The 27,329-nt window shown below is 43.4% G+C and overlaps 1 protein-coding gene across 2 annotated transcripts in view; it reads right to left on the bottom strand.

The window, feature by feature from the left end:
- Positions 1 to 27,329, bottom strand: part of SCAP (SREBF chaperone) — a 252,892-nt gene that overhangs the window by 21,270 nt on the left and 204,293 nt on the right. For both annotated transcript variants that reach the window (XR_003941472.1, XM_030196685.1), the window contains exons 17-21: positions 20,648 to 21,218; positions 16,753 to 16,835; positions 14,404 to 14,486; positions 13,716 to 13,882; positions 9,714 to 9,794 (exon numbers count right to left, since the gene is read on the bottom strand). Coding sequence is in view for 1 of the 2 variants with exons in the window: in XM_030196685.1 (XP_030052545.1) it covers positions 9,714 to 9,794; positions 13,716 to 13,882; positions 14,404 to 14,486; positions 16,753 to 16,835; positions 20,648 to 21,218 (985 nt within the window). In the remaining variant the exon portion in view is untranslated. The remainder of the gene's footprint in view (positions 1 to 9,713; positions 9,795 to 13,715; positions 13,883 to 14,403; positions 14,487 to 16,752; positions 16,836 to 20,647; positions 21,219 to 27,329) is intronic.

Genomic DNA, 27,329 nt, shown 5'->3' with positions numbered 1-27,329 from the left:
GCAGCGCTGTACACGAACATAAATATCTCTATCATATCTCCCCCTCTCCCACCTTTCTTCCAAAGTATACGTATTGAGATCTTTAAGTCTGTCTCCATACACTTTATGACAAAGACCACTGACCATTTTAGTAGCCACCTTCTGGACAGACTCCATCCTGCCTTCCATTTAATAGCCAAGTCACGTATTTCCTGTACATGCAGAGGCATATATCTCCTGAAACTTACAGATTACCCCCCTCCCATCTTGTTGAGAAAATCCTTCCACTCAATTAGGAATTTCTTAAGTCTTCATGGTCCACCATGGAGTGGAAGGTCCCCGACCTGGAGAGTAAGAGCAGTCGCACAGTGATCAAAGGCGTGAAGAGGATCTCATTCCTTGTTAATGAAAGCCCTTTATGTGCTGTACAAAAGAAATAATCCATATGGCTACGGGTGCGGTGGTGGGGTGAAAGAAAGGTACTGCATCCTTGATAACGAACACTCCACACACCAAAAGACAATGATAAACACAGTAAATGAAGGCAGATAAAGACCCACAAGATCCATCCAGTCTGCCCAATAAGGTGGCCAGACCCGCACCGTGTGGTCTTTTTCAGACTTGGTTTGATTAGTAACTGAGGTTACCTGTGTCCTGCTCTTAATATCTTCCTGATAAACTATTGACTCCTTTATTCTATTTCACCCCCTTTTTATTCTATCCTATTAACACACAAAAAAACCCTGTCCTTTCACTTGCAGAGGGTCTGACCTCTATAAGTTCCTTATCTGTCTCTATCCTATTGCCTATATTGCACTGTGATTTTATATTTTTATGCTGGTATTGTCAAAGAGATTTTTGAGAATTGTGTTTTGAATATCTGTGCTAATGATTTAATATTTTTATGCTGGAATTGTCTTAAAGGTGTCTTCCTTGGAACTGTGTTTTAACCTGTGCCAAGTGTTTTAAACCTGTGACTTAATCTGGTATCTGTTTTCATAAGGAATTGAGTGTTGGATCTACACTGCCAGAGACTTAATTCAATCAGTTTTGTTTATATAGCATCTGGTGACTCATAGCTCTGGAGGAGGGGCAGTTTGTTTACCTTGTGAGCTGAGAGCTGCGCTGGGCGTTTTCAGACTTGGTTTGATTGGTAACTGAGGTTACCTGTGTCCTAGTCCCACCCACTCCTTGGTAAACTCCCTTTATATAGGGCAATCAAGGGACAAGTATCTTCATTACACTTAACTGGTCAATCCTAATTCTTGTTATTCCTTCTCATAGTTCACCTTTTCACACTTGTGAATCACATCATTATGACCTTCATTCACAGACAGATGATCAAAACAGCGCGGGGCTTTACCGCACCGATGATCAGAGATAATGCATGCAAATTTGAGCAGCGCAATAATCTCTGATCATGGGGTAGAAGTGCGGAGAAATTGTGCCTGAGCATGCGCTCAGCACAATCCTCCCGCACTTGTTTGACAGGTCTGGGCTGAATATGTTTTCAGGATTACTCCCAGCATGTCCAGCAGCTCAGAAAGGCCTTTTCGCCGATCTGCACGGAGCTTTTCAGAAAAAACATCCGTTTTGCGCTCCTGTATCCCGCAAAATTGAGGATTACAGCAGAAGGAGAAACAAAGCACTTCGATAATGCTGCAGAGGCCCAAAATTATGTAAGCTCTCTGAACCGGGAGGGAACCTGAAGAGCTACACAACAGTGCCTGAGATTATGGTAAATTGACTGAAAAATATGCTGTGGATGGACAAAGTTATGTTCAGGATCACGGGTTGACATGGGAATATTGGGAGGGAATGAGAGGAGGTAGCAACAGATGGAATTTAGGCCGCGTTGGGGGACATGTGATATAAGTTAAAATAGTTAACAGAGAATGCAATATAGGGGGGTTGAGGATTTAGGTTATTATTGACATAGATTATGGCACAGCATAAAGATGATTGTGTGTTAAAGGAGGAAAGGTTGGGGCAGTGGGAGTGACTGGTCCGAGAAAGGAAAGGGGGGAGCTCGGAGTGATTAAGGGAAGGTGGGATGGGGATGAGGGGTAGGGAGGGGAGGGGGGGGATTGGGGAGAGTGTGGGGAATTTACAGATTATATGGAGACAGAATGACGAAGAATGGCAGGGGAGATTGAATGGCAGAATGACAGAGACATGGCACAAGGAGCGAGAGGGGTTGGATGATGATGCGGGTGTGCTGGAGCTGGGACAGCACATCCGGTTGAATTGGATATATATACTACTACAGAGTATCGTAACAGAAGGAATTGAGTAATGAATCTAAAAATTTATTCATGGAATGTGGGTGGAATTTCATCCCCTATAAAGAGAAAGAAAATATTACATAGCTTAAAACAGAAAAGAGCCGCGATAGCCCTGTTGCAAGAGACACACTTATCCTCCCAGGAACATCAGAAGCTAAATACTTGGTGGGTGGGCAATATTATAGAAGCTCCAGCAGTGGGGAAAAAGGCGGGAGTGGCAATCCTGTTCCATAAGGATCTCAAAGTGGAGAAACAGCGGATTTATACAGACCCAGAGGGGCGTTTTATTTTAGCACAGCTTAAGATCAATGGAAATCCTTACCTCCTGGGGAATGTTTATGCACCCAATAACTATAGTAAGGGATTCTACCGCCAGCTTACTCAGCAGATAAACTCACTAAGATATGGGGAACTGATTATGGGAGGAGACTTTAACATAGTGGCAGATCCCACACTAGATAGATCACATAATACACAAGGTCGAGGAAGGGACAATACAAAAGGCATACCAATGCTCTGTGAGACACTAGGATTGGTGGATGTTTGGAGGGTCTTGAACCCCGGAGCACGGGACTATACACACTACTCACGAGCCCATCATACACAGAGCCGCATTGATTACATACTAGCAGAGGAGGGATGTATGGGGAGGATTCGAGATACAGACATAGACCCAACTATTATATCAGATCATGCACCAATATTCATAATAATGCAAGAACGGGGGACGGGATTGGGTCAGAGACGATGGAGATTCCCCCAGGAACTCTACTTTGATAAAGATTTCTTGCAATTTATAAGGGAAAAATGGATGGATTATAAAGCATATAATGCGGACCATAGGCGTAATATAGAACTGTACTGGGAGGCAGCGAAAGCGGTCATGAGAGGGGAGATAATTGCATATCACGCTTGGAAGAGGAAAAGCAGGGATAAAGAAATAATACAATTGGGGAAACAGCTCACACAACTGAGGAGAGCATATGGGCCCGCAGCGTCGAAACAGTGTAGAGAGCGCCTTCTGGCTACACAAGCTGCCCTAAATGAATTACTACAGCAAAGGGCGGTGAAATCGACAGAATATTTTAAATATAAACTTTATAAATATGGGGACAAACAGGGCAGAATGCTGGCTAGGCTAGCGAGACAAAAGACAGGTATACAAAAAATACTGACGCTGCAAGATGCTGCGGGGAGGTTGACCCACAGGGAAGAAGAGATCCAACAGATATTTCATGATTACTATAGGACCTTATATGAGGAAGATAATCAAGAGGACTTAGATCCACAGTTGTATCTAGATGGGGTAGAGTTGCCAAAGATTACAGAGAGTCAACGGGGACGATTAAACAAGCCTATAGATATAGAGGAAGTCATTAGAGAAATTAAGAGAAGTGCACTGAATAAGGCACCAGGACCGGATGGGTATCGGGCCGAATTTTACAAGCTGTTAGTCACAGATATAGCACAGCCACTGACAGAACTGTTTAATGCGGCAGTGGGAAAGGGAGAACTTCCTGCAACGCTAAAAGTAGCAGATATAACAGTCTTTTTAAAACCAAATAAAGATCAGAATAAACCTGAATCATATCGTCCTATATCCTTAATAAATTATGAAGCAAAGATATTTGCGGGTATCTTAGCCCACCGCCTAGCAGGGGTGTTAACAGAGATAATTGCTGACCCACAGGTGGGATTTATTCAGGGGAGACAGCCGGTTAAAAATATTAGGAAAATATTGGCATCGATGCAATATATGCAGTATACGCAGCAGGACTCCCTACTTATAAGTTTCGACGCTGAAAAAGCGTTTGATAGGGTGAAGTGGGACTTCTTATTTCAGACATTGCAGGCCTATGGGATGGAGGGGTTTTTTGAACAAGCTATTCGTACCTTATATAATGGACCAGAGGCACGGATTTGGGTTAATAACAACTACACGCAAGCAATTCCGATATGCAGGGGCACCCGTCAGGGATGCCCTTTATCCCCGTTGCTGTTTGCATTAACGTTAGATCCATTAATACGGGAGATTTTAAGGAACCCCGAAATAGAGGGGATAAGGATAGGGACGAGGGAATTTAAGGTGTCAGCATTTGCTGACGATCTACTAGTATATCTGTCTAACCCAATGCGATCTTTGTCAGTGTTAATGGAGTGCATTACTGAATATGGTTCATTCTCTGGCTTTAAATTAAATACCCATAAATCGGAAGGCCTAGCAATCAACAAACGACTAAGAGATAATTGGAGAGGAGATTTCCCTCTAAAATGGGCAGATAAAGAAATATTATATTTAGGGGTATGGTTAACAGCAGATGTCAGAAATCTATATAATAAAAACGTCACAACTCTAATACAAGACACAGGACAAACTCTTAGACAATGGCAAAACCTACCACTCTCGTTGAGTGGACGGATAGCATTATATGGCATGATAGTATTCCCTAAGTGGCTATATGTGATGCGACAATTGCCAATATGTCTCACTCAGAAGGATTTGGGTAAGCTCCGATCCTTGCTGACCAGGTATTGCTGGGGAGGTAAAAAGCCCAAGATTAAACTGGAGCGACTCTACGGAGGGGGGAAAAAGGGAGGACTTGGACTACCCAATATGAGTTGGTACAATTGGGCATGTTTACTAAGACATCTGGCAGACTGGATACTAGGTACAGAGGAATATACACCTTGGGACTTGGAAAGGGAGTTATTTCATCCGCTGCACCCACACTATTTGATACACCTTACACAGACGAACACACCAAAGCAGTGGAAAAATCATATATTACTGCAACCAATGAGACGTGCTTGGCACTTTTTGATGAGGCATCTAGGGAACAATCCTGTGAATACAGACATGATGCCCTTAATAGGGAATCAGGAATTTGGCTTGGGATTAATACAGGGGAAAGTTAAAGAATGGGCAAAACATGGCATAGTATATGTTGCAGACATGTTGATGGACACAGGGGACATAAGAACTAGAGAGAATTTAGAGGACTTAGTAGGTAAAGAGCAGGTAGATTGGTTCACATATGGCCAGGCCCAGGCGTTTATGCGTCAGGCTATGGGGAGCAATTGTTCGAGGGGAGTATATCAGATGGTGGAGGAATTTTTTCAACCATCGGAGGTAGAGCAGGTCACCGTCTCGGGGATTCATAGAGCATTGGGGAATTTCCACATGCATCAGATGTATGAAGGCATAGAGAAGAAATGGGCTGAGGAACTGCAAATGCCGGTTCGGGAGGGAACGGTAGCACGCAGACTCAAGGAGATACACAATATGGTATATAGTGCACGACACAGAGAAATACAATTTAGAACTATCACTCGGGCATATTTTTCCCCAAAGCAGGCATATTATGCGGGGCGTCTAGACACCCCAGCGTGTATCAAGTGTTCAGATCAGGGAGGATCGCTACTTCATATGCTATACACATGCCCTCGAGTGGTGACCTTTTGGAACAGGATCCAGGGATACTGTGGGATGCTGCTTAACAAAGAGATTCGACTTAGACCGCAGGATGTAAGTTTGGGAGTGGAGAGAGGTAGGCTAATGTTGCGGCGGGTAGCATATATTTTGATAGTTAAAGCTCTGATTGTGGGAAAACAGTGTATTTTACAGCATTGGACAAAGGAGGATGCTCCAACGTATTGGGAATGGAGGAATGCATTCCATAGCTTGTTGGTGTTGGAAGCCAGAGGAGCTAAGAAAACACCTAAACGTAAAAAAGAGTTTTTGGAGGTGTGGGAACCATATCTCCAGTCACTGTCAGGAAGAGCTCGCAGCTTAATTCTGAACTCCATGTCATTATAAGGGGATGGGGAGGGAGGGGGGCTTCTAGGGGGGGAACAAGGTGAGGGGGAGGGATGTTGAAGGAATTTGTTCTAATTATAATACATAAGAGACTGCTATGTAAATGGAAGTATACTATCTAACTAGGAATACATGGAAATAATTGAAATCGGTGCTATTGCTTCATGTAACAAAACAGAGTGTACTTAAAAATGGTAGGACCATTGAACAATAGATGTTTAGGTTGTACTAATGTATACCGGTTAATGTGTTCAATAAAAATTATTTATGTAAAAAAGAGAGGATAGGGGTGGGTGGATAAAAGTGTTAAAAGTTTGATGACTGCATTAATATTATGTCTTTATTGTGTACATTTTGATATTTGAAATTCGGTATCTTTATAGTGTTGGATGTGTTTATTTTGCAATGTCATCAATAAAAAATGTTGAAACATAGAATCGGGCCCAGTACCGATCCATGAGGCAATCCACTACTTACACTTTCGTCCTCTGAGTAAACTCCACCCTCTGCCATCTGTCAGTCAACCAGTTCCCCACTTTATGTCTTAACTTTAGCCCACTTAGCTTATTTATGAGCCTTCTATAAGGGACTGTCATAACAGATGACATGTAATGAACTATGCTTGCACCTACAAGCTTCCAGACCCCACAACAGAGGTCACCCCTAAGTCCCTCTGTGCCTGAGTAGGCATAAAAGAAAACCACATGCTCCCAAACGTTCTCAGAGCCATTTGCACGCATAAGACCACTGTAGCGCCTTCACATGAGCAGTGCAGTAATCCAGGGCAAGCCTGCGGTTGTGTATCAGAGAACACTATCGGAATGTGGTTGCCACCAAGTTGTTGTTCAGGCCATCCCCTGAAACACACAGAGTAGCATGAGCTGCCACTTCAGCACAGCTGCAGAATGGAGAGCTTGAGATGTGGCCACCTCCAGATAGAGGCGAGCTGGAACTAGATTCAGTGTTCACTGGAAATCTCAGAAACTCTTCGGCTTCACTAAGAGAATCAAGGCGAATCCCACGCTTCCCCCCTTTCAGGGCACTTTCAGCTCAAAACCTGTGCTGACAGAACAGTTTCTTAATTTCTTTGCACTGCATCTGCTGATCAATATTCGGACTAAAGTCTTCGGAAAACCAAAATATGAAAGTGCAAAACCCTTACGAGAGAAGCTACACTGGCTTCCACTCAAGGAACGCATTACTTTTAAAGTATGCACATTAATCCACAAAATCATTCACGGCGAAGCTCCAGCCTACATATCTGAGTTAATAGACCTACCACCCAGAAACGCCAAAAGATCATCCCGAACCTTCCTCAACCTCCACTTCCCTAACTGCAAGGGCGTAAAATACAAGATGCTACACGAGTCAACCTTTTCTCACGTGGGCACGCAGTTCTGGAACTCACTGCCGCGCAACCTGAGAACGATCCACGAGCAAACCTCCTTCCGCAAACTATTGAAGACCCATCTTTTTGAAAAAATCTACGGAAAGAAGCAAAACACATAAAGTCCACACTCACTGTTCACTAATGCATCAATACATCCACTTCCGAACTCTCATCCCCCGCAGTCTCACCTCACTCATACCTTTACTCACAGAAATATGTATACCATACATAACGCCCTTTTAAGCTCCCGCTGTCTCCTTCCAGTGTTCCAAGGTTTGGTTCCAGCGTTTACATTCCTTAACAACACTTTGATTGTCTTGTATAACTCTTCAAAATGTAAACCATAACCAAGTTGTAACAAATTGTATTTCCATCATTCATATCGTATTGTAAGCCACACTGAGCCCGCAAAAAGGTGGGAAAATGTGGGATACAAATGCAATAAATAAATAAATAAATAAATGATTTTGTGTTACTGCATCAGACATCACGATTCTTCCCTATAGTAAAAGTTCCCAGAGCTGAAAGTTTAGCATGTTACACTGCACTCTTTAACTTTGCCTTGTTCATGTCTCCTCTGGGAAACTAACAGCTGCAACGTGCACAATAATTTACCTCAGAGGACCAAGGAAAAGGCAGTTAATATTTTGAAGGGCCCTGGGAGTTCTGCGGATGCACACCCAATGCTCAGGCAGCCAGCATGTGGCCCCGTGCTAAGAATTTCTATAGTGCTGCTAGACACATGAGGCACAATAAACAAAAGCCTTTTATTTCCTAAGATATTGACACTGATGATACACCAAATGGCTTAACAGAGTATCAGCGGTGTTGATCATTTATTGAAAATTTCAGAAATTGGATGACTCTGGGGTACCGGAGTAGAGGGAAGGAGTTGCCTAATGATTAGAGGACAGAGAACCAGGGAAGTCCGGTTCAGATTCTAGTGCAACTCTCTGTGAACTTGGACAAGTCATGTAACTCTCCATTGCCTCAGGTACAAACAAGATTGTGAGCCCTTCAGGGACATAAAAATACCTACTGTACATGAATGTACACTGCTTCAATAGTTTTCGGTCTTGCACAAGTATATACGAAATTAAACAGTAATAATGCACTTCCCATCAGGATCAGCCACCAGTGAGGCTTGGATCAGGGGTTCCTTGTGGAGATAGGGAGACAGACCAGTGCCTTAACTATCCAGCTATACATTAGCTAGAAACCCAGAACACGTTCACACCAGAACACAGTTTGTAGGACATAAAACTCTATACTGAAAGAGCCTAAGTAGCAACTAATTTCCCACTAGGAACACAGCCCTGTCTCTTGCCCAACTCGGCATCGGCTCAAATTAATCTTACAGTGTAGAATCATCAATTTTATACTTCTATTTAACTAATTATATTTCCTCCACCCACAAAATTCTCTAAAAAAATATTTTAATATAATTATATTCCTTCAACCACTTATCTTTAAACTGCTCAGCTCCACAATAATGTTTGCTTGTCAAATAGGAATTCCGCCAACACAGTCCATGTTTCGCCACTGCTGTGTCAGGGCAATAGTCCTATAGTAACACCAACTCTCGCATGGTGTCATGTTATCTGCTCACACATAATTAAAATTGTTGGGGTACTAATATTTGAATTAACTACCCAGCTCTAGGACAAGGGAGATTATGGGAGTTACACCTCTATCCTCCCTATTAGTATTGGTGATTTCTGTTCCCTTTTCCAAATGGCCAAAGTTACACTACCTCCCTCTGAGCATAAAGTTATCTTTAGCAACATAAATAACACTTCTCTTATTCAGGGCTGCCGAGAGGGGGGGACAGGGGGGACAAAATTACCCGGGCTGGCGCCGCCGCCACAGTCCGGCCGGCCCGCCCTCCGTCGCTCCCTGGCATTCAATTTAAGCGCCTCACCTTCGAAAGCGCAGCATGCAGCGGCAGACCACTCCTTCCTTCCGTGTCCCGCCCTCGCCTGACCTAACTTCCGCGAGGGCGGGATACAGAAGGAAGGAGTGGTCTGCCGCTGCTTGCTGCACTTTCGAAGATGAGGCGCTTAAGGTCAGTGCAGAGGGCCCAGGGGTGGAGAGAGGGCCCGGTGGCGGGTGGGCCCGGCGACCTCGGGTGGGGGGGGCCAGGGGCGGCCTTGTCCCGGGCCTGGCCCAGTCTCTCGGCGGCCCTGCTCTTATTACCATGGAAAACCGTTTTATTGGTTCTAACTTGCAGCACTAATTCTACCTGGTCTATGTAGACTGCTGTGATTCCTCCTGAGTGACCCTGCAACGTGAACAAGCAGCACGAGTCTTCAAGGCGATACACCTGCAATATGAAAGAAAATATAGTTAGAACACCCTCAATTTAGTACCCCACTGGTACTAAAGCCTGTACGTCTTCAAAAATCAGAACTCCTCAGGACCACAAGCAAGGGCAATTTTAAAATAAGTCTTGCAACCCACTTTTTTCTTGATAGGCACCAGTTCCTATTAAATTCTGAATGTATAATTTGGCTACAAGAGGCTGAACGGTAAATGAAATACACTTCGCTATATTAATTGGGAAACAAATTGGATGGAAGCCACAATCTGAAATCTCTGAAAAGGGTAGTACTATGCACACTCTCTCTACTGGGTACTCTTTCAACAACTCTCTACTAATATGGAAACCAAACATCCTTCTCAATTGTGACATGGATTGGCCACTGTTGGAATACATAAGTACGTAAGTGTTGCCATACTGGGACAGACAAAGGTCCATCAAGCCCAGAATCCTGTTCCCACAGTGGCCAATCCAGGTTACAAGTACGTGGCAAGATCCCAAAATAGTACAATACATTTTATACTGTTTATCCTAGAAATAAGCAGTGAATTTCCCCCACGTCCATTTTAATAATGGCTTATGGACATTTCTTTTAGGAAGCTATCCAAACCTTTTTTTAAACCCCCCTAAGCTAACTGCTTTTACTACATTCTCTGGCAACAAATTGCAGAGTTTAATTACACATTGAGTGAAGAAATATTTCCTCCAATTTGTTTTAAATTTACTACTTTGTAGCTTCATTGCGTGCCCCCTAGTCCTAGTATTTTTGGAAAGAGTCAACAAGCAATTCATGTCCACAAGTTCCACTCAACTCACTATTCTATAAACCTATATCATATCTCCCCTCAGTCGTCTTAGCTGAAGAGACCAAGCCACTTCCTCATAGGGAAGTCATCCCATCCCTTTTATCGTTTTTGTTGTCCTTCTCTGTACCTTTTCTAATTTCACTATATCTGTTTTGAGATGCAGTGACCAGAATTGCACACAGTATTTGAGGTGCAATCACACCACAGAATGATACAAAGGCATTATAACATCCTCATTTTTGTTTTCCATTCCTTTCCTAATACTACCTAACATTCTATTTGCTTTCTTAGGCACCGCCACACACTGAGCAGAGGGTTTCAACGTCCTGATCGGTGACTCCTAATATGGAACCTTGCATCACGTAACTATAGTTCAGGCTCCTCTTTCCCACATGCATTATTTTGAACTTGTTTAAATTAAACATCATTTGCCATTTGTGCCCAGTCCCCCAGTCTCGTAAGGTCCTCTTGAAATTTTTCATAATTCTTTTGTGATTTAACTTTGAATAACTGTGTGTCATCAGCAAATTTAATTACCTCAATAATTACTCTCATCTCTAGATCATTTACAAATATGTTAAAAAGCAGCGGTCCCAGCACAGACCCCTGGAGAACTCCACAATGTACCCTCCTCCATTGATAATACTAACCATTTTACCCTACTCTGTTTTCTATCTTTTAATCAGTTTTTAATCCACAAGAGAACACTACCTTCTATCCCATGACTCTCCAATTTCCTCTGAAGTCTTTCAATGAGGTATTTTGTCAAATGCCTTTTAAAAATCCAGATACACAAATATCAACAGGCTTATCTTTATCCACTTGTTTGTTCACCACTTCAAAGAAATGTAGTAGACTGGTAAGGCATAAATTTCCCTTCACTAAATCCATGTTGACTTTCAGGCTTATTTTCGAAAGAGAAGGGTACCCATCTTTCGACACAAATCGGGAGATGGGCGTCCTTCTCTCAGGGTCGCTCAAATTGGCATAATTGAAAGCCGATTTTGGGCATCCTCAACTGCTTTCCATCGCGGGGATGACCAAAGTTCACAGGGGCGTCAGAAGCATAGCGAAGGCGGGACTGGGGCGTGCCTAACACATGGGTGTCCTCGACCCATAATGGAAAAAAGAAGGGCGTCCCTGACGAGCACTTGGGTGACTTTACTTGGTCCATTTTTTGTTACGACCAAGCCTCAAAAAGGTGCCCGAACTGACCAGATGACCACCGGAGGGAAACGGTGATGACCTCCCCTTACTCCCCCAGTGGTCACCAACCCCCTCCCACCCTAAAAAAAAAAAAAAAAATTATATTTTTTTGCCAGCCTCAAATGTCATACCCTGCTCCATCACAGCAGTATGCAGGTCCCTGGAGCAGTTTTAGTGGGTGCAGTGCACTTCAGGCAGGCGGACCCAGGCCCATCCCCCCCTACCGGTTACACTTGTGGTGATAAATGTGAGTCTTTCAAAACCCACCAGAAATCCACGGTACCCACATGTAGATGCCCCCCTTCACCCCTTAGGGCTATGGTAGTAGTGTACAGTTGTGGGGAGTGGGTTTTGAGGGGGCTCAGCACCGAAGGTAAGGGAGCTATGCACCTGGGAGCAATTTCTGAAGTCCACTGCAGTGCCCCCTAGGGTGCCCGGTTGGTGTTCTGGCATGTCAGGGGAACCAGTGCACTAAGAATCCTGGCTCCTCCCACGACCAAATGGCTTGCAGGAGATGGTGGAGATGAAAATGGTAATGGAATTCAAACGTGTGTGGGATAAGCTCAAAGTAATCCTGTTTGGAAGGAATGGCTCCACCACCCTTCTCTGTGAAAAAAATACTTCCTCACATTATTCCTGAGTCTGCCCCCCCCCCCCCCCCCTTCAACCTCAATTCATGTCCTCCAGTTCTACCGCCTCCCGTCTCCGGAAAAGGTTTGTTTACGGATTAATACCTTTCAAATATTTGAATATCTGTATTATGTCACCCCGTTTCTCCTTTCCTCCAAGGTATACATGTTCAGGTCGGCAAGTCTCTCGTCATACGGTTTGCAACGCAAATCCCATACCATTTTTGTAGCTTTTCTTTGCACCGCTTCCAGTCTTTTTACATTTTTAGCAAGATACGGCCTCAAAAACTAAACACAATACTCCAAGTGGGGCCTCACCAACGACTTGTAAAGGGGCATCAACACCTCCTTTCTTCTGCTGGTTTTACCCCTCTCTTTGAAGCCTAGCATCCTTCTGGCCATGGCCATCGCCTTGTCACATTGTTTCTTCACCTTTAGATCCTCAGACACCAACATCCCAAGGTCTCTCTCCTGAGTCGAGCTTACTAATCTTTCGCCTCCTATCCAGTATCTCTCTTTTGGGTTTCTGCACCCCAAGTGCATCACTCTACACTTCTTGGCATTAAATTTTAACTGCAGACCCTCTACCATTCTTCTAACCTTTGGAGATCCCTTCTTATTGTTTCTACTCCCTCCAGGGTATCCACTTCATTGGCTACTTTTGTGTTATCTGTAAAAAGGCAAATCTTTCCTTCCAACCCTTCAGCAATATCTTCCACAAATATATTAAACAGAATAGGCCCCAGCACCGACCCCTGAGGCACTCCACTGCTCACCTTCCTTTCCTCCGAGCGGATTCCATTTACCACCACCCTCTGCCAACCTGTCGGTCAACCAGTTTCCTATCCAGTTCACCACTTTCGGTCCTAAGTTCAACCCTTTCAGCTTATTCACAAGTCTTCTGTGGGGGACCATATCAAAGGCTTTGCTGAAATCTAAATCTTTGATATGGTCCCCCACAGCACTAGTGGGCTGGCAGCTCTTGATGGGTTCTGATGATGTATAGCAAATCTCTGCCCTCACTCTTTTTTAAAGCAGACAATCAAACAATAACAAGAGAAATAGATAATCTTTTGTAAATGCAAATATCCATAGCAATAAACACCCTCCCATCCCCTCTTGACCTCCCATGCTATAGACAAACCAACATGCACCAGACTTTGGGGTGGAGGGGGGGGGATCTTTACACCAAGCTCTTCCCTCCCTCAAAACTCACACACAAAAATACACCGCCAAAGGAACATCATAAAAGACAGAGAAACTGCCAGTCGCACAGTACTCACTCTCAGAGTGTGGTCTTGGCTCCCTGTCACCAGCCGGCCAGCAGCAGCTTTCAGTGCTGTGATTGGCTTCTGATGTGCACACGACACCGTGTGTGTCAGCTTACACAAGATGACATCATCACCACTGTACACTGGAGAGGCAGACACGCTGCTTCTATTGGAAGCTCCTGAGATTTAAGACAAGAAGTTCTGTTAAAATTGTATATATACATTTTAAAAAGTGGTTAAAGTGAAATCAAGATTTCACGAATTCACAAAATAGCTAATATATACATTTTTCAAATAAGTAAAATATTTCAAAGTACAGCTTTTTTTCTGTATGTTGAACGGGAGCAATCTGGCTAATATTGGAGAGATTATATGCAAAAGTCATTAAGAGTCTTCTTTTGTGCTGAAACAGTGACTTTATTAAGTTCTGCGAAAACCTCTTAGCATAAGACTTATCACTTTCAAACCAGTTCAAAGTGAGAATCACACAAGAAAGTAGAGATTTAGCCATTAAAAAACACATTGGATAATGCCACATCTTTGTCATCAGGGAAAATATGCGCTTCTGACCCTTAAAAACCATTACTCAGATAAGAGGTTCTTCCATATAACTGCCTGATTTCTCAAGGTACATCTAGTCTAGGAATCAATAAAAGCTGCCATTCCCTCACCTTGACTACACCCACTAGTACACTCTTACCTCGGAACTGCAGATGATTCATGGATTCCTGTGTTTCCAGCATAAAGAAATCTAAAGAACCATTCAGCCTGGCAGCAACAATCCTTTGACAGAGAAAAAACACAGGTAAAACACAGTGAGTCCCACTCCTAAGCTTACAGAAGCACCCTGCTCCTTCAGTAGGGCTACAATTCCCATCCTGCACAAAGTCCGGTTCTGGTGCAGTGGTGACCCCTTACTGTGCCAGGTTGCTCAGTGGCACACTGTACATGTTTTTGAGTAGCTGGTGAATTATTGACATTTTTCACTGGAGTAAGCTGTGCATTCTTGTACTCATATGTAAATGTACAAGTGTTCACTTTTCCAAGGCCAAGACTATATTTTACACTATGACCATATTAAGTTGTCTGTTTCTGTGGTCCACCTTTCCAGGCTGAATATTACAATGTCCCACTGTACCATAAGAATATATGAACACCCCCCCCCCTTTCAAAACCTGTACGTGAACAATCTCAACTAATTACTCCCGACTACTAACTTACAAAGAAGTAAAGAGGGTATTTCTATAACTGTGCATCTATATACAGGCACATAATTCATATATGCAGTGCCTACTTACCTTTACAGAATATTTAATGTGAGGCTGATTCAGCTGTCCAATTAACTGGGTGGAAACATGGCTGAGTATTCAGATAAATATGAGCAGCTAAATCTGGTCTGTTCAGATTTATCCCTATAGTAATATAGTGAATGTCTGTAGATAAAGACTTGCACACGGTCCATCCAGTTGTGTTATTTTTCTGCTTAGCAGGCAATACGGTGCTATCTGGCCAAATTTTTTTTTTTGTTACATTTGTACCCCGCGCTTTCCCACTGATGGCAGGCTCAATGCGGCTTACATGGGGCAATGGAGGGTTAAGTGACTTGGCCAGAGTCACAAGGAGCTGCCTGTGCCTGAAGTGGGAATCGAACTCAGTTCCTCAGTTCCCCAGGACCAAAGTCCACCACCCTAACCACTAGGCCACTCCTCCACTGTTGCTACTATTTGAGATTCTACATGGAATGTTCCTATTCCAACATTCCATGTAGAAGTCGGCCCTTGCAGATCACCAATGTGGCCGCGCAGCCTTCTACATGGAATGTTGCTAGTGGAATAGCAACATTCCATGTAGAATCTCTAATAGTAGCAACATTCCATGTAGAATCTCCAATAGTATCTATTTTATTACATTTGTACCCCGCACTTTCCCACTGATGGCAGGCTCAATGCGGCTTACATGGGGCAATGGAGGGTTAAGTGACTTGCCCAGAGTCACAAGGAGCTGCCTGTGCCTGAAGTGGGAATCGAACTCAGTTCCCCAGGACCAAAGTCCACCACCCTAACCAATAGGCCACTCCTCCCTATTTGTCACCCATCCTCACCATGCCATTAGCCCAGCCTCCTTTTGGACTGGGCAACCAGTCATTTTGAAGGAAGGGGAAAATTAGTTGACTTTACGCCCATAAATCTTCTGAACATTAACCTCCATGTTGCTTCCTTTTAAAATGCTAACCTGACCATGTTTTGAGCTGTAAAGCTTTGTCTCAAGGATAACGGAATGTTACCTTCAGATAAGATCTTGCTGGGATGGTAATGATGCAGTCTTGCCATATTAAAGCTAACACTTGTTGGAGGGCAATGCTAGCTATGTTTTCCCAGATTGTGTCATTCAAGCTCATGTATAAACTGAGCAGGCTCAATAAAAGTTTCTTTTTGTACTTTCAAGTTCACAATAGCGGCTACGGCTCTTCAGCTTGGAGAAAAGGCGGCTGAGGGGAGATATGATAGAGGTCTATAAAATAATGAGTGGAGTTGAACAGGTAGATGTGAAGCGTCTGTTTACGCTTTCCAAAAATACTAGGACTAGGGGGCATGCGATGAAGCTACAATGTAGTAAATTTAAAACGAATCGGAGAAAACTTTTTCTTCACTCAACGTGTAATTAAACTCTGGCCACTATCTGAAGGTTAAGGAGCTTTGACCGGCGGTTAATAAATGTGATAGGATTTTATGAGCAAAATATTCTAGTTCTATATATTTTATGAAAATTATGACAATTATTCACCTTCCACTGAGAGGAGTAAGACGAACTAGTATGCCTTGATGAATTGAGGAGGTGTCCTAAGATGCGACAAGTCTAACTGTATTCTCTCCTCCCCCCCCCCCCCCCCCCCGCCGCATGTGGAATTTAATGCAGCATATTCCTTTCAAAAGCTACTAAGTCAAATCTCTCTCTTCCCATCTTTCAAAGCAGCCCTAAAGACGACCTTAACAACAAGAAAATCTCACACTGAGGATCAGATAGAAGTAGCTTCTGTTTATTTGCTTACCTATGGTTCAGGAATACAAGTGCAGTAATTCCACACTGCCCTTCCTCACTGCAGCGCAAGGTACCGTCTATAGCATCCCACACCTTAAAGAGAAAAAAAAAAGGCAACATAAGACACCAAAGGTTGAAAAACAACAGGACATCCGAGTACTGGCAGAGTATGGAACAAAAGTAGCTGAAACGATGGAGACCAAATGGAAGGTTTGAGTCATTCATCAGGACCAGACTTATAACACAATAGGGCTAAACTAGTGTAAGGATTAGGGGACAATTTGGTAAAGCAGCACCCAGAGACAGGAGCCGTTAATTGACAGTTAGGTACCTGTGTGCACTAGGCGCTAATCCTAAAGCGTGGGCGGACCATGGGCCTGCCTCCCAGGTACACGTAGTTTTATAGAAGAATAAAGTCTATGCATGTCGCTTGGCATACTTCGGTGTACAACTTACACCTGCCATGGAGACGGTGTTAAGAGGGCGCACCTAAACAAGTTGCACCTGTGTCAGCCAGTGGCGTAGGAAGGGGGGGGGGCGGGGGGGAGGTCCGCCCCGGGTGCACACCGCTGGGGGGTGTCGGCTCCGCGCAGGGTGCACTGCTCTCTCTGCCCCGGAACAGGTTACTTCCTGTTCTGGGACAGAGAGAGCAGTGAACCAGCGCGGAGTCGACACACCCCAGCAACGTGCAGTCAGGGCGGATCGGCCCTCCCGCCCGTCCCTCGCGGCAGGTATGCGCTCCAGCGGGAGGGGGGTGCGCAGCGGCGACCTGCCCCGGGTGTCAGCTCCCCTCGCTACGGCTCTGGTGTCAGCCTCTCACCTACCAAGTACCAAGTTCTCTGAGTGTGTCTCCTCCTCTTTCTCCTTGCTTTAACAGTGCAGATGCAGAAAGGCTTCCATTAAGGTTGTAATAGAGACACAAATGGTGATGGAAATGAAAAAGGGGTGGAATAAAATGGAAGTTATAAAAAAAACCCTGAACTTAAATGACTGCATGTGTGTGAATGTGTTGAGTGACGCTGGGGTGACGACTCAAGCTGTGATGAATTAGAGCCGATACTGGACAGACTTGTATGATTTGTCTCTCGTATATGACAATCTGGTTTAGGATGGGCTGGAAAGGGCTAAGGACAGCAACTTTAGTGGCTGGAACACGAGGTCAGTTCTAGACAGACTTTCACGGTCTGTGTCCCGCAAATGACAAGACGAATAAACTGGAGTGGGCTTTGACAGCAATTCCAGCAGTTGGAACGTAAGGACAGGGCTGGGCAGACCTCTATGGTCTATGTCCCAGAGATGCCAATGAAAGACCATAATCAAGTATATCATGTTCATTGTTGATTTAATTATAAATTGATAATGACTGTGACTATTGGGCAGACTGAATGGACTGTTCAGGTCTTTATTTGCTGTCACTTACTATGTTACTATTAACCCTCTCTGCTCCCAAGCTGATGCACAGACCTCAGCTCTGACACGGGCACGAGTATCAGAGGTCACCTGGCGTGTGCATGTGGTGACCTCTCAGCACACAGTGCCAGTGAATCAGAGACTTACATGTCTTACATGTGTGCACCAGAATGTTCCAAGGTCCAACTTCCATTCCTTCTTTGCCTGCAGTGCTGCGGCTTGAACACAGAAAGAGCGCGGACCAGAATTTTTTAAAAATGTACCATTAAATTCTTGCAGGAATGGGTGGGGACAGGTTAAATTCTTGCAGGGAAGGATGGGGATGAGCAAGACTCCAGAGGGGACAGGCAGAGATGGGTTAGATTTCTGTCCCCGTGCCACTCTCTATTCTGGATCTCTCCAGGAGGGCTGGATAGGAGACTTTCCACTAAGGTGGGCTGAGGAGGGCTTTAAATATCTAGGCATCTTTCTGCCTGTGAACCCTAGGACCCTCTATAGTACTAATATCCCTGCCCTTTTACAGCACACTACACAACAACTATATGGAATACTTTGCCATTATCAATATATGGCCTCATTAGTCTTTTCTGCACGATTGTCTTTCCCAGGCGGCTCTATGGCCTCCAGCATCTCCCCTTGAAGGCAACAAAGCATGATCTATGGATATTGCATCAACAAATTGCAAAGTTTTGTTGGAAAGGGAAAAAAATCCAAAACTAAACTGGAATTTTTACTTGGCTGCTGGACGGAGGGAGGGTTAGGGCTTCCTAATATACAGAGATACAACCTTGCATGTCTCTTAAGGCATCTTGGTGATTCGGTGTGGGGATAAGAGGACTCTACTCCTTGGCACACAGAAAAGGATCTTTCTTTCCTGTCACCCCTACTCGTTATTCCATGCTCCACAAGCTAAATTGCCCCGGGAGCTTAACATCATGTACTTCTGAAACCAATGTTTGCTGTTTGGCATATCCTCTTAACACTTCATCAGGATTATACTCTCTGATATCTTGCCTATTCTGGGAAACTTAGATTTTACACCTGGGCTGCATAATGCAGTATTTCACAGCTGGGCTTCTTTGTGAATAGTATTTGTGTCTGATCTTCTGACTCCGGAGGGTGGGTTGAGGCCTTTTGCTGTTCTGCAGCAGAGTTATGACACACCGAGATCAAATTTTTTCACTTATTTGCAAATCTCTCACTATGTCATGAGTGTCTGGTCTTTATAAGCTTCTTGATCCATTTACCCAATTTGAAGTATTTTGTTCTATAAATCTTGTGTACTTGATAAAAAAATGTTCACTTTTGGCACTGGAGGAATATGCTCCATAACCTTATGGTGATGGAACCTTGGGATGCTTTCCTAACTATTAAGCATAAGAAAATTTTGGGCAATTTGGGGAGTTTATATACAACTAGTAAAAAAGCCCCGTTTCTGATGCAAATGAAACGGGGGCTAGCAAGGCTTTCTTCTGTGTGCATGTGGGAGTGTGTGTGTCCCTGCCCTCTGCCCTCTCTCCCCTCCCCCCTCTGAGTCCTTCAGTAAAAAAGCCCTGTTTCTGATGCAAATGAAACGGGGGGGGGGGGGGGCTAGCAAGGTTTTCTTCTGTGTGCATGTGGGAGTGTGTGTGTCCCTGTCCTCTGGCCTCTCCCCTCCCCCCTCTGAGTCCTTCACTGTTACAGAGCGAGCAATTTGATTTCGTGCTTTGCTGTTTTCCTTCACTGACTGTTTGTGTTACAGAGAGGGCGGGGCAGACACTCATGGGGAAACCGGATATCTCTCCCCCTTCACACTTCCGGCTGGAGGCTTCATAGAACCTTGGTGTTGCCTTTTATATAGAGAGATCTTTACCATCACCAGCATGTAACTTAATACTTAATGAGCTGGATTTATAACGGGTGACACCATACTACCATACTGATGCTGCCTTTATAATATTACAGCAGGGGGAAGGGAGCAGGACGTGGGCCGCTTGGGGGGAGGGAGGGGGTTGTTCAGACTGTTTTTATTTTTCCTTACCATGTTGTGGTTATCTGGTGGAGAGCTATCAGAACACAGGCTCTCCATGATTGGGAGATTCATTAACATGTTACCTATTACTATTGTCTGTTATGAAGTTTGGGGGGGAAAGGGGGAGAGAGGTTGGGGGGTTAATTTTGTCAAAATTTACTTGGGGAAAATCCACTGCTTATTTCTAGGATAAGCAGCATAAAATGTATTGTTTTAGGATCTTGCCAAGTACTTGTAACATGGATAGGCCACTGTTGGAAGCAGAATGCTGGGCTTGATGGTCCTTCGGTCTGTCCCAGGATGGCAATACTTATGTTCTTATGTTCTAAAATACGTATCAGACTCACTTTGTACTTTACATACTTTCATTTGCTCAATAAACATTTCCAATAAAACTGTGTGTTTTCTGATGTTACTTACATTCCAAACTTACTATAAATGGAATCTGCTATATCTCCGGATTTATAGAAGAGCTTTTGCTTACCTCAAGCGTTCCATTACTCCTTCCAGCAACAATGAGATTCCCCTGTAGACCCAGGCTCCAGACGGAGCTCTCAAAATCTCCTGCCCATGTGGGTACTGGGGAAGTCTTTTCTAAAACAGGAGAGGGGTTGTCTCCAAAACTCCTTCTCCTGGCACTACTGCAACCCCCCTCCAAGCAGCACCCTGGTGACCAAGTACCATTGGCCATGGCGGGTAGAGAGGATTGTCCACGAGGTTGAGAGGAGAAACCAGGGAAGCTAACAGAGTTGGAAGAGTTATGTTCCTCATAGACCCTTTGTATGAGGCTGCTGAAGTCATAGCCAGTGTCTCTGTCCTGGGCGCATGTTCTTTGCCGTGTTTTCGGTTCCTCACATTTCACCTGGTCTGAGAAGTTGGTGTCAATGAGACTGGTGAGATCTGGTTGCTCATAAAACAGCAAGGGCTGTGTTGGTGTGGCCTTCCGGGTCAGAGAGTAACCATTTTCAAAGGGATCTTCTGTGCCACTCCTTGAGTCAGACAACTGGTCCCAACACTCTTGATATTCAAAGACACCACTGCTCTCCCGTCGCATCCTGATTTCAAGTCAATCATAAAACAGGTCAAAATTAGTCCCTAAAACTGAACATCTTTTCATTCAGGATGTAGTAAGTGTTCATCAGGAAAATTACAACAGCTAACTTTAGATGCAATGAAGGTTTTATCCCATTAAATACATTGGTTACTGTACAAAGATATAACCAAAGATACTCAGACTGGAGGACATAGATTCCTTGCTGTGAAGCAATGACTGGGGTCTGTGAATCCTTAGATCACGGTGCGCCCAACCAGTCGGTGTTTTCAGGATACCCTGAAAACCCCAACTGACTGGATGTGCCCCAAGGACTGGGTTGAAAACCTCTGCCTTAGGCTATAAAACCAAGTTACTTATCAGTAGCAGGTGTTCTCTATAGATTCAAGGAAAAACATCTTCAAAAGTGAGTGATGTTATCCAACAGAAAGCAGCCTGGGAAAAACTCTTGTAGCTTAAAACATTTCCAAAAGCTTTAGCTACTCACCACACATGATGTCCTGTGTTGCAATCTCATGGTGGGAAGTATATGAAGATTTAAAGCCTATTGTTCATGGAGAACACATACTACAGGTATGTAACTGCTTTTTTTCCCCTAGGACAAGCAAGACTGCAACTCCTCACAAGTGATATGCTCTAGCTACAGGCTGCCTTTAAGAAAAATTAACACACAGGTACTGTAAATAGGCAGACACCAAAATAATTTTTTTGTGGCAGAGGGCTGTTTTTTTTGTTTTTTTTCATTTTAGAAGGTTAATACAGAATCAAAAGAAAATGGACCCAATTCCTGAGGGATTGCTCAGCACAGACTAACCAAACCTACGCTCACATCTGGAAACTCTTTCCAAGCAATAATGAGATGGAAATGAAGACCAAAGACAATGTCGCAGCCCTATAAACTTTCTATACAGAGTCAGACATGGCTCTAATATTATAAAACTTTACATGACTCGCTAAGCTGAGACCTGCCTGAGAGTAAATGAAAGAGATACAGTCTTCTAGCCAACTGGGCTTACTGGGATAAAAATAAAAAGCTATGTTAATATTTCTAAGGGTTGTAGTCCACTACAGATAGAAAGCTAAAGCTCTTACGCAATCCAACAGGTGTAAGACAAGTTCACCATTGTGAGCATGTAGTTTTTGGATCATTAAGAGGGAAAATCTCGGGAATGAATTTTGGCTGTGTGCACAGAATCACTCTGTTACAAACATATAGGGTGGATCAGAAAATAAGGCCCAAAGCTAACTCTGCATGCTTAAGTGACTACTACCAAAAATAAGACCTTCCAGGTGAGATACTTTAACTCATAAGAATCTAATGACTGGCTGATAAAGAACTTTCATTAGCTGGGTTAGAACATTTAAGACCTTAAGATAGAGCAGCTGGCTTCATGGGAGATTTTAGCTGAAGCAAGCCTCACAGAAACTGAACTGCTACACAAAAATGGGTTTCTCTACATGATGATATGCACTAATTGTTCTAAAACGAACCAAGAATTGGTCTTTAAACCTGACATAGAGAGATATAGAAGATATTCAAGCAGTTTGTGTGCAGTCTTGGAAAATGGATCTAGGCTTTACTGTTGCCACCACCCTAAAAACTTAATCCACATAAGACCGTCTATAGAAATCTCTCCTATAGACCACAAGGATTTGCAATATGCAATCAGACAGATTTAGAGTGTCATGGTTACCTCTCAACACCCAGACTGTGAGGACCTGATGTCAAGATGCAACAGAGTTCCCTTGTGCCAGCGTGATGTGTGTCATAGAAATCTCCAGTTTAATTGGTCTCTTTATGGTTAAACTCTAGAAAGTGAGGAATCAAAGCTTGCCTTGCCCAAAACGGTACTACTAAAATCACAGAACTTTGGTCCTGCTTGAGTTTTAGGAGTCTTTGCTACAACAAAATTAAGAGATTATATATACATAGGCCACCCCCCAGTCAAGGAGTCAGGCATCTGGGGGTTCATCGCTCAAGAGTCCTTATCCTGTGGCGCTTACATGTCTACAGTTTGTTAATCCAATACATAACCGCATGATAGTCCATCTAGGCTAGAACAATATTTTTGGCTAAATGATCTCGGAAAGTCTTCAGAGTGTCCCTTACTGCCCCTAGCTCCAGTAAGTTTTATCTTAAGTTTTTTTCTAAGCATATCAAAGAACCCTGACCTACATGGGCTCTTTGTGATGAAGAAACTTTGGACTGTAGAAATCTGAAAGGAAATGTCTTTTGCCAGATTTAACTAGTTCAGCCACCAAGACAGGGAATCACTAAGAGGTTTGGTAATCAAGACTATGTCCTCATTGGCTCTGAGTGGCCTGAACCCAATGGAAGCATGAAGTCCACTGGATTTGTCTCATTCTGAAATGTGCTGGGGGAGTTACATGCTCAACATGCACCATGCTGATCTCTGCTGGCTTACTATAATCTCTCAACCATGGACACAGGGGTGGTAATCTTTCCAGTATGAGAAAGAATTTTGCCTAGGTAATGTCTAGCAGAGCTCCTATGAGCTCTAAATGTATGAAATGGCTCAAATAAGATATTAGGTAATTTTTTAATGAATTCTAGTGACTCAAGCACCTACATAATCATATGCATTAATTTATGAGTCCGTTTGTGAGATGGGCTCTTGACCAATCAATGGACCAGATAGAGAAAGATGTGCACTCCCAGTATGTAGGTATGTGACTACTATGGCTAGACATTTTGTGAACATTTGCAGCAGAAGCTATACCAAATGGAAGAATGCAATGCTGTTAAGGCAATTCCCTGTCACAAATCTGGGATCTCTCTCTAGGTGGGAAGTATGCTTCATTTAGGTCCAGAGAACATAACCAATCTCCCTTTTTGAACAAAGGGAAACAAGGTACCCAGAGAACTTATCTTGGACTTTTCTTAGATCAGATATTTGTTCTAGGCCTTTGCATTTGGGATGAGATGAGATCCTCCAGTTTCTTTGTGACCAGGAAATACCCCGAGTAAAATAGTTGCTCTCTTTCCATGATGGAATGGGTTCAACCACATTGAGTTCCTTGATAGTATTTCCTAATCCTAACAGTTTGATCAATATAATCTTGGAGAGCAGACCTTTTGTAAAATAGGTGCTGGTGCGAGGCTGAAGGGCTGAGCAGCATAAGAACTGATTCATCCAAAATCCATTTTTGGCTGAGTAATGGGCTGGGGGTTCTGGAGCACTCTGTTCAGTTCCCTGGAGGGTAAGCAGCCCTTATGTTGGGGACACTTTGAGGATATTACAGACCTCAATGCCTCAGTGCTCTCAACATCATGTGTTGAGGGGACTGATGCCAATGTTTCTTGGCCTCTGTCCAATGCATGACAGTGGAGTCCCTCAGTGTTGACAAGGTCAATGTCGAATCCTTTTTTTGTTCTTGCGAGGGGATCAGAGAATGCCCAATCTTGGTGGCTGCTATCAACACTCAATATTGAAGAAAGTGGAGGTCCTCTAAATGTCAAGGTCACCCTAAGCTCTGATGCATCTCCCAGATATATAGAGACTGATGCCGAAGTCAGTGGCACCAAAAAAATCATTCACATTGCTTCTATTGACCTCTAATGCCCCTTCTTAATATCTTATAGGAGCAAAGCAAGCACTATGAGCATTATGACTATGAGCATTATGATCAGCCATCCATGTACCTATATGGAAACATATATGTCTCATACATACATGGCCTAATCCAGGATTAACAACCTGATTACAATATGCAAACTCAGACATTTCATCTATAGAACAATGTGGAGACATCAAATCCAACAGAAGTACAACTCAATGTTCCAGGACAATCAGGCTGTTATCAGAATTGAAATCAATGCTAGCAGGCTGTTATCACAACTGAGGTACTGTGGCTGGTCAGCATGTACTTGTCTATGTTACTCCAAGGACAGAAAGTATGTCAGCAGTACAGATACAGCTTCTGATTTCTCTATAAAAAGTACATAAGTACATAAGTACATAAGTAGTGCCATACTGGGAAAGACCAAAGGTCCATCTAGCCCAGCATCCTGTCACCGACAGTGGCCAATCCAGGTCAAGGGCACCTGGCACGCTCCCCAAACGTAAAAACATTCCAGACAAGTTATACCTAAAAATGCGGAATTTTTCCAAGTCCATTTAATAGCGGTCTATGGACTTGTCCTTTAGGAATCTATCTAACCCCTTTTTAAACTCCGTCAAGCTAACCGCCCGTACCACGTTCTCCGGCAACGAATTCCAGAGTCTAATTACACGTTGGGTGAAGAAAAATTTTCTCCGATTCGTTTTAAATTTACCACACTGTAGCTTCAACTCATGCCCTCTAGTCCTAGTATTTTTGGATAGCGTGAACAGTCGCTTCACATCCACCCGATCCATTCCACTCATTATTTTATACACTTCTATCATATCTCCCCTCAGCCGTCTCTTCTCCAAGCTAAAAAGCCCTAGCCTTCTCAGCCTCTCTTCATAGGAAAGTCGTCCCATCCCCACTATCATTTTCGTCGCCCTTCGCTGTACCTTTTCCAATTCTACTATATCTTTTTTGAGATACGGAGACCAGTACTGAACACAATACTCCAGGTGCGGTCGCACCATGGAGCGATACAACGGCATTATAACATCCGCACACCTGGACTCCATACCCTTCCTAATAACACCCAACATTCTATTCGCTTTCCTAGCTATTATCAGAGATAGCTGCTACTGTGCAACCATCTTCCTTGAGGAGCAGCCCTGCATTGGACCAGATGACCACTGAGGGACATGCTGATATCTCCAGGACTGCATCAGGTTGTTATGTGCTCTGTGGGTTAGAGTGACTTTATATGTCAGAGTCTAGCTTGGAATTTAGGTTTGTTTACTCTAAATTATTTCTGTAATGTGATTGTATATCTTTATTCCTGTCTTCCTTATACTATTTGCTGTTATTGTAAATAAAATAATACCCTATTTTTATAACACTTGAGTGTGGAGTTAGTCCCTTCTATTATTTTGGATCTAAGGATAAGAATACATTTGCACCTAACACCAGACTTACTAATTTTAGTCTTATCTGGAACCCATTTCTTTCAGAATTTATACTAAGCGTCAGGTACCCAATAACATCCCAAAAAGAGTGCTATCTGTATTGCACCCACACATCTGTGAAGGGATTATGATTGGGTCCCAGACCCTGCAAGCACCAATTATGGGTGTCTATAAGGGACATGATCCTGTTGCACCTGCAGCACATCTTAAAACCACTAGGAGTTTTTTGGGACATAGTAGGAAAAACAGCTAAGGCAAAATCAAACAGCTCGATGGTGGAAAAGTCCCCTTTTGGGTGCCTGAGGCCAACAGCGACCTAATGGGCTGCAGAAAACCAAGAAAACTTACAAGTGCTGAAAAATCTGGCTATGGAAAATACAGGGTAGAGGAGAAACACTGGCCCTGTGAAAGGAACTTAAACACTATGAGCACACTCACAAACACAAAACAATGAAAGAAATCTAGCAAGATGCGAGCTGTGGGGGTTATGAGAAAAAAAATGCATCCATACTGTTCCATGAAAAAAACGGACTGAGCTGGTCCGCCGCAATGATGCAAGCAAGAAGATGAGTGGTAAGCCACTCCCAAACCTTCTGGAAAAACGCTGAGGAGCGCTTGCCACTCCAGGCTCTATCAGATGAGGTCATCTATCAATGTGACTATTACATCCTGCTTGTCCTTGGAGAATTACAGATACAGCCTAATAGTTTACAACTGTACTGCTATGAGTCGATACAGCTTTTCAGATAGCACTATCTTCTAACAAACATCTTTGTGCCATTTACTACAAAACTCAGCAAACCCACTTGAAGTGTCTTTTCAAAGTAAACAATGTCTGGCCTGTCTACTATAACTTCTATTGGGCTTTTTATTTTTCCCTACCCAATGGAAGTTGGAAATAATTAAACATGAGAATTATGACAAATATTTGTTCTACCCTAGAATTGTCTTCAGCTAACTCACCATTAGACCTTAGATTTAATCAACTTCCTGGGCCTAATTAACAACTTTAAAAAAAAGGTATCAATCAACTAAGTGTCCATACTTTTGCCCATGTCATATTAATTGTTTTTAATTATTTCAAG

Source organism: Microcaecilia unicolor, chromosome 1 (assembly GCF_901765095.1).
Source record: "Microcaecilia unicolor chromosome 1, aMicUni1.1, whole genome shotgun sequence".
Classification (NCBI taxonomy): Eukaryota; Metazoa; Chordata; class Amphibia; order Gymnophiona; family Siphonopidae; genus Microcaecilia; species Microcaecilia unicolor.
The sequence above is the reverse complement of the archived record's forward strand: the minus strand, read 5'-3'. Positions and strand labels throughout refer to the sequence as shown.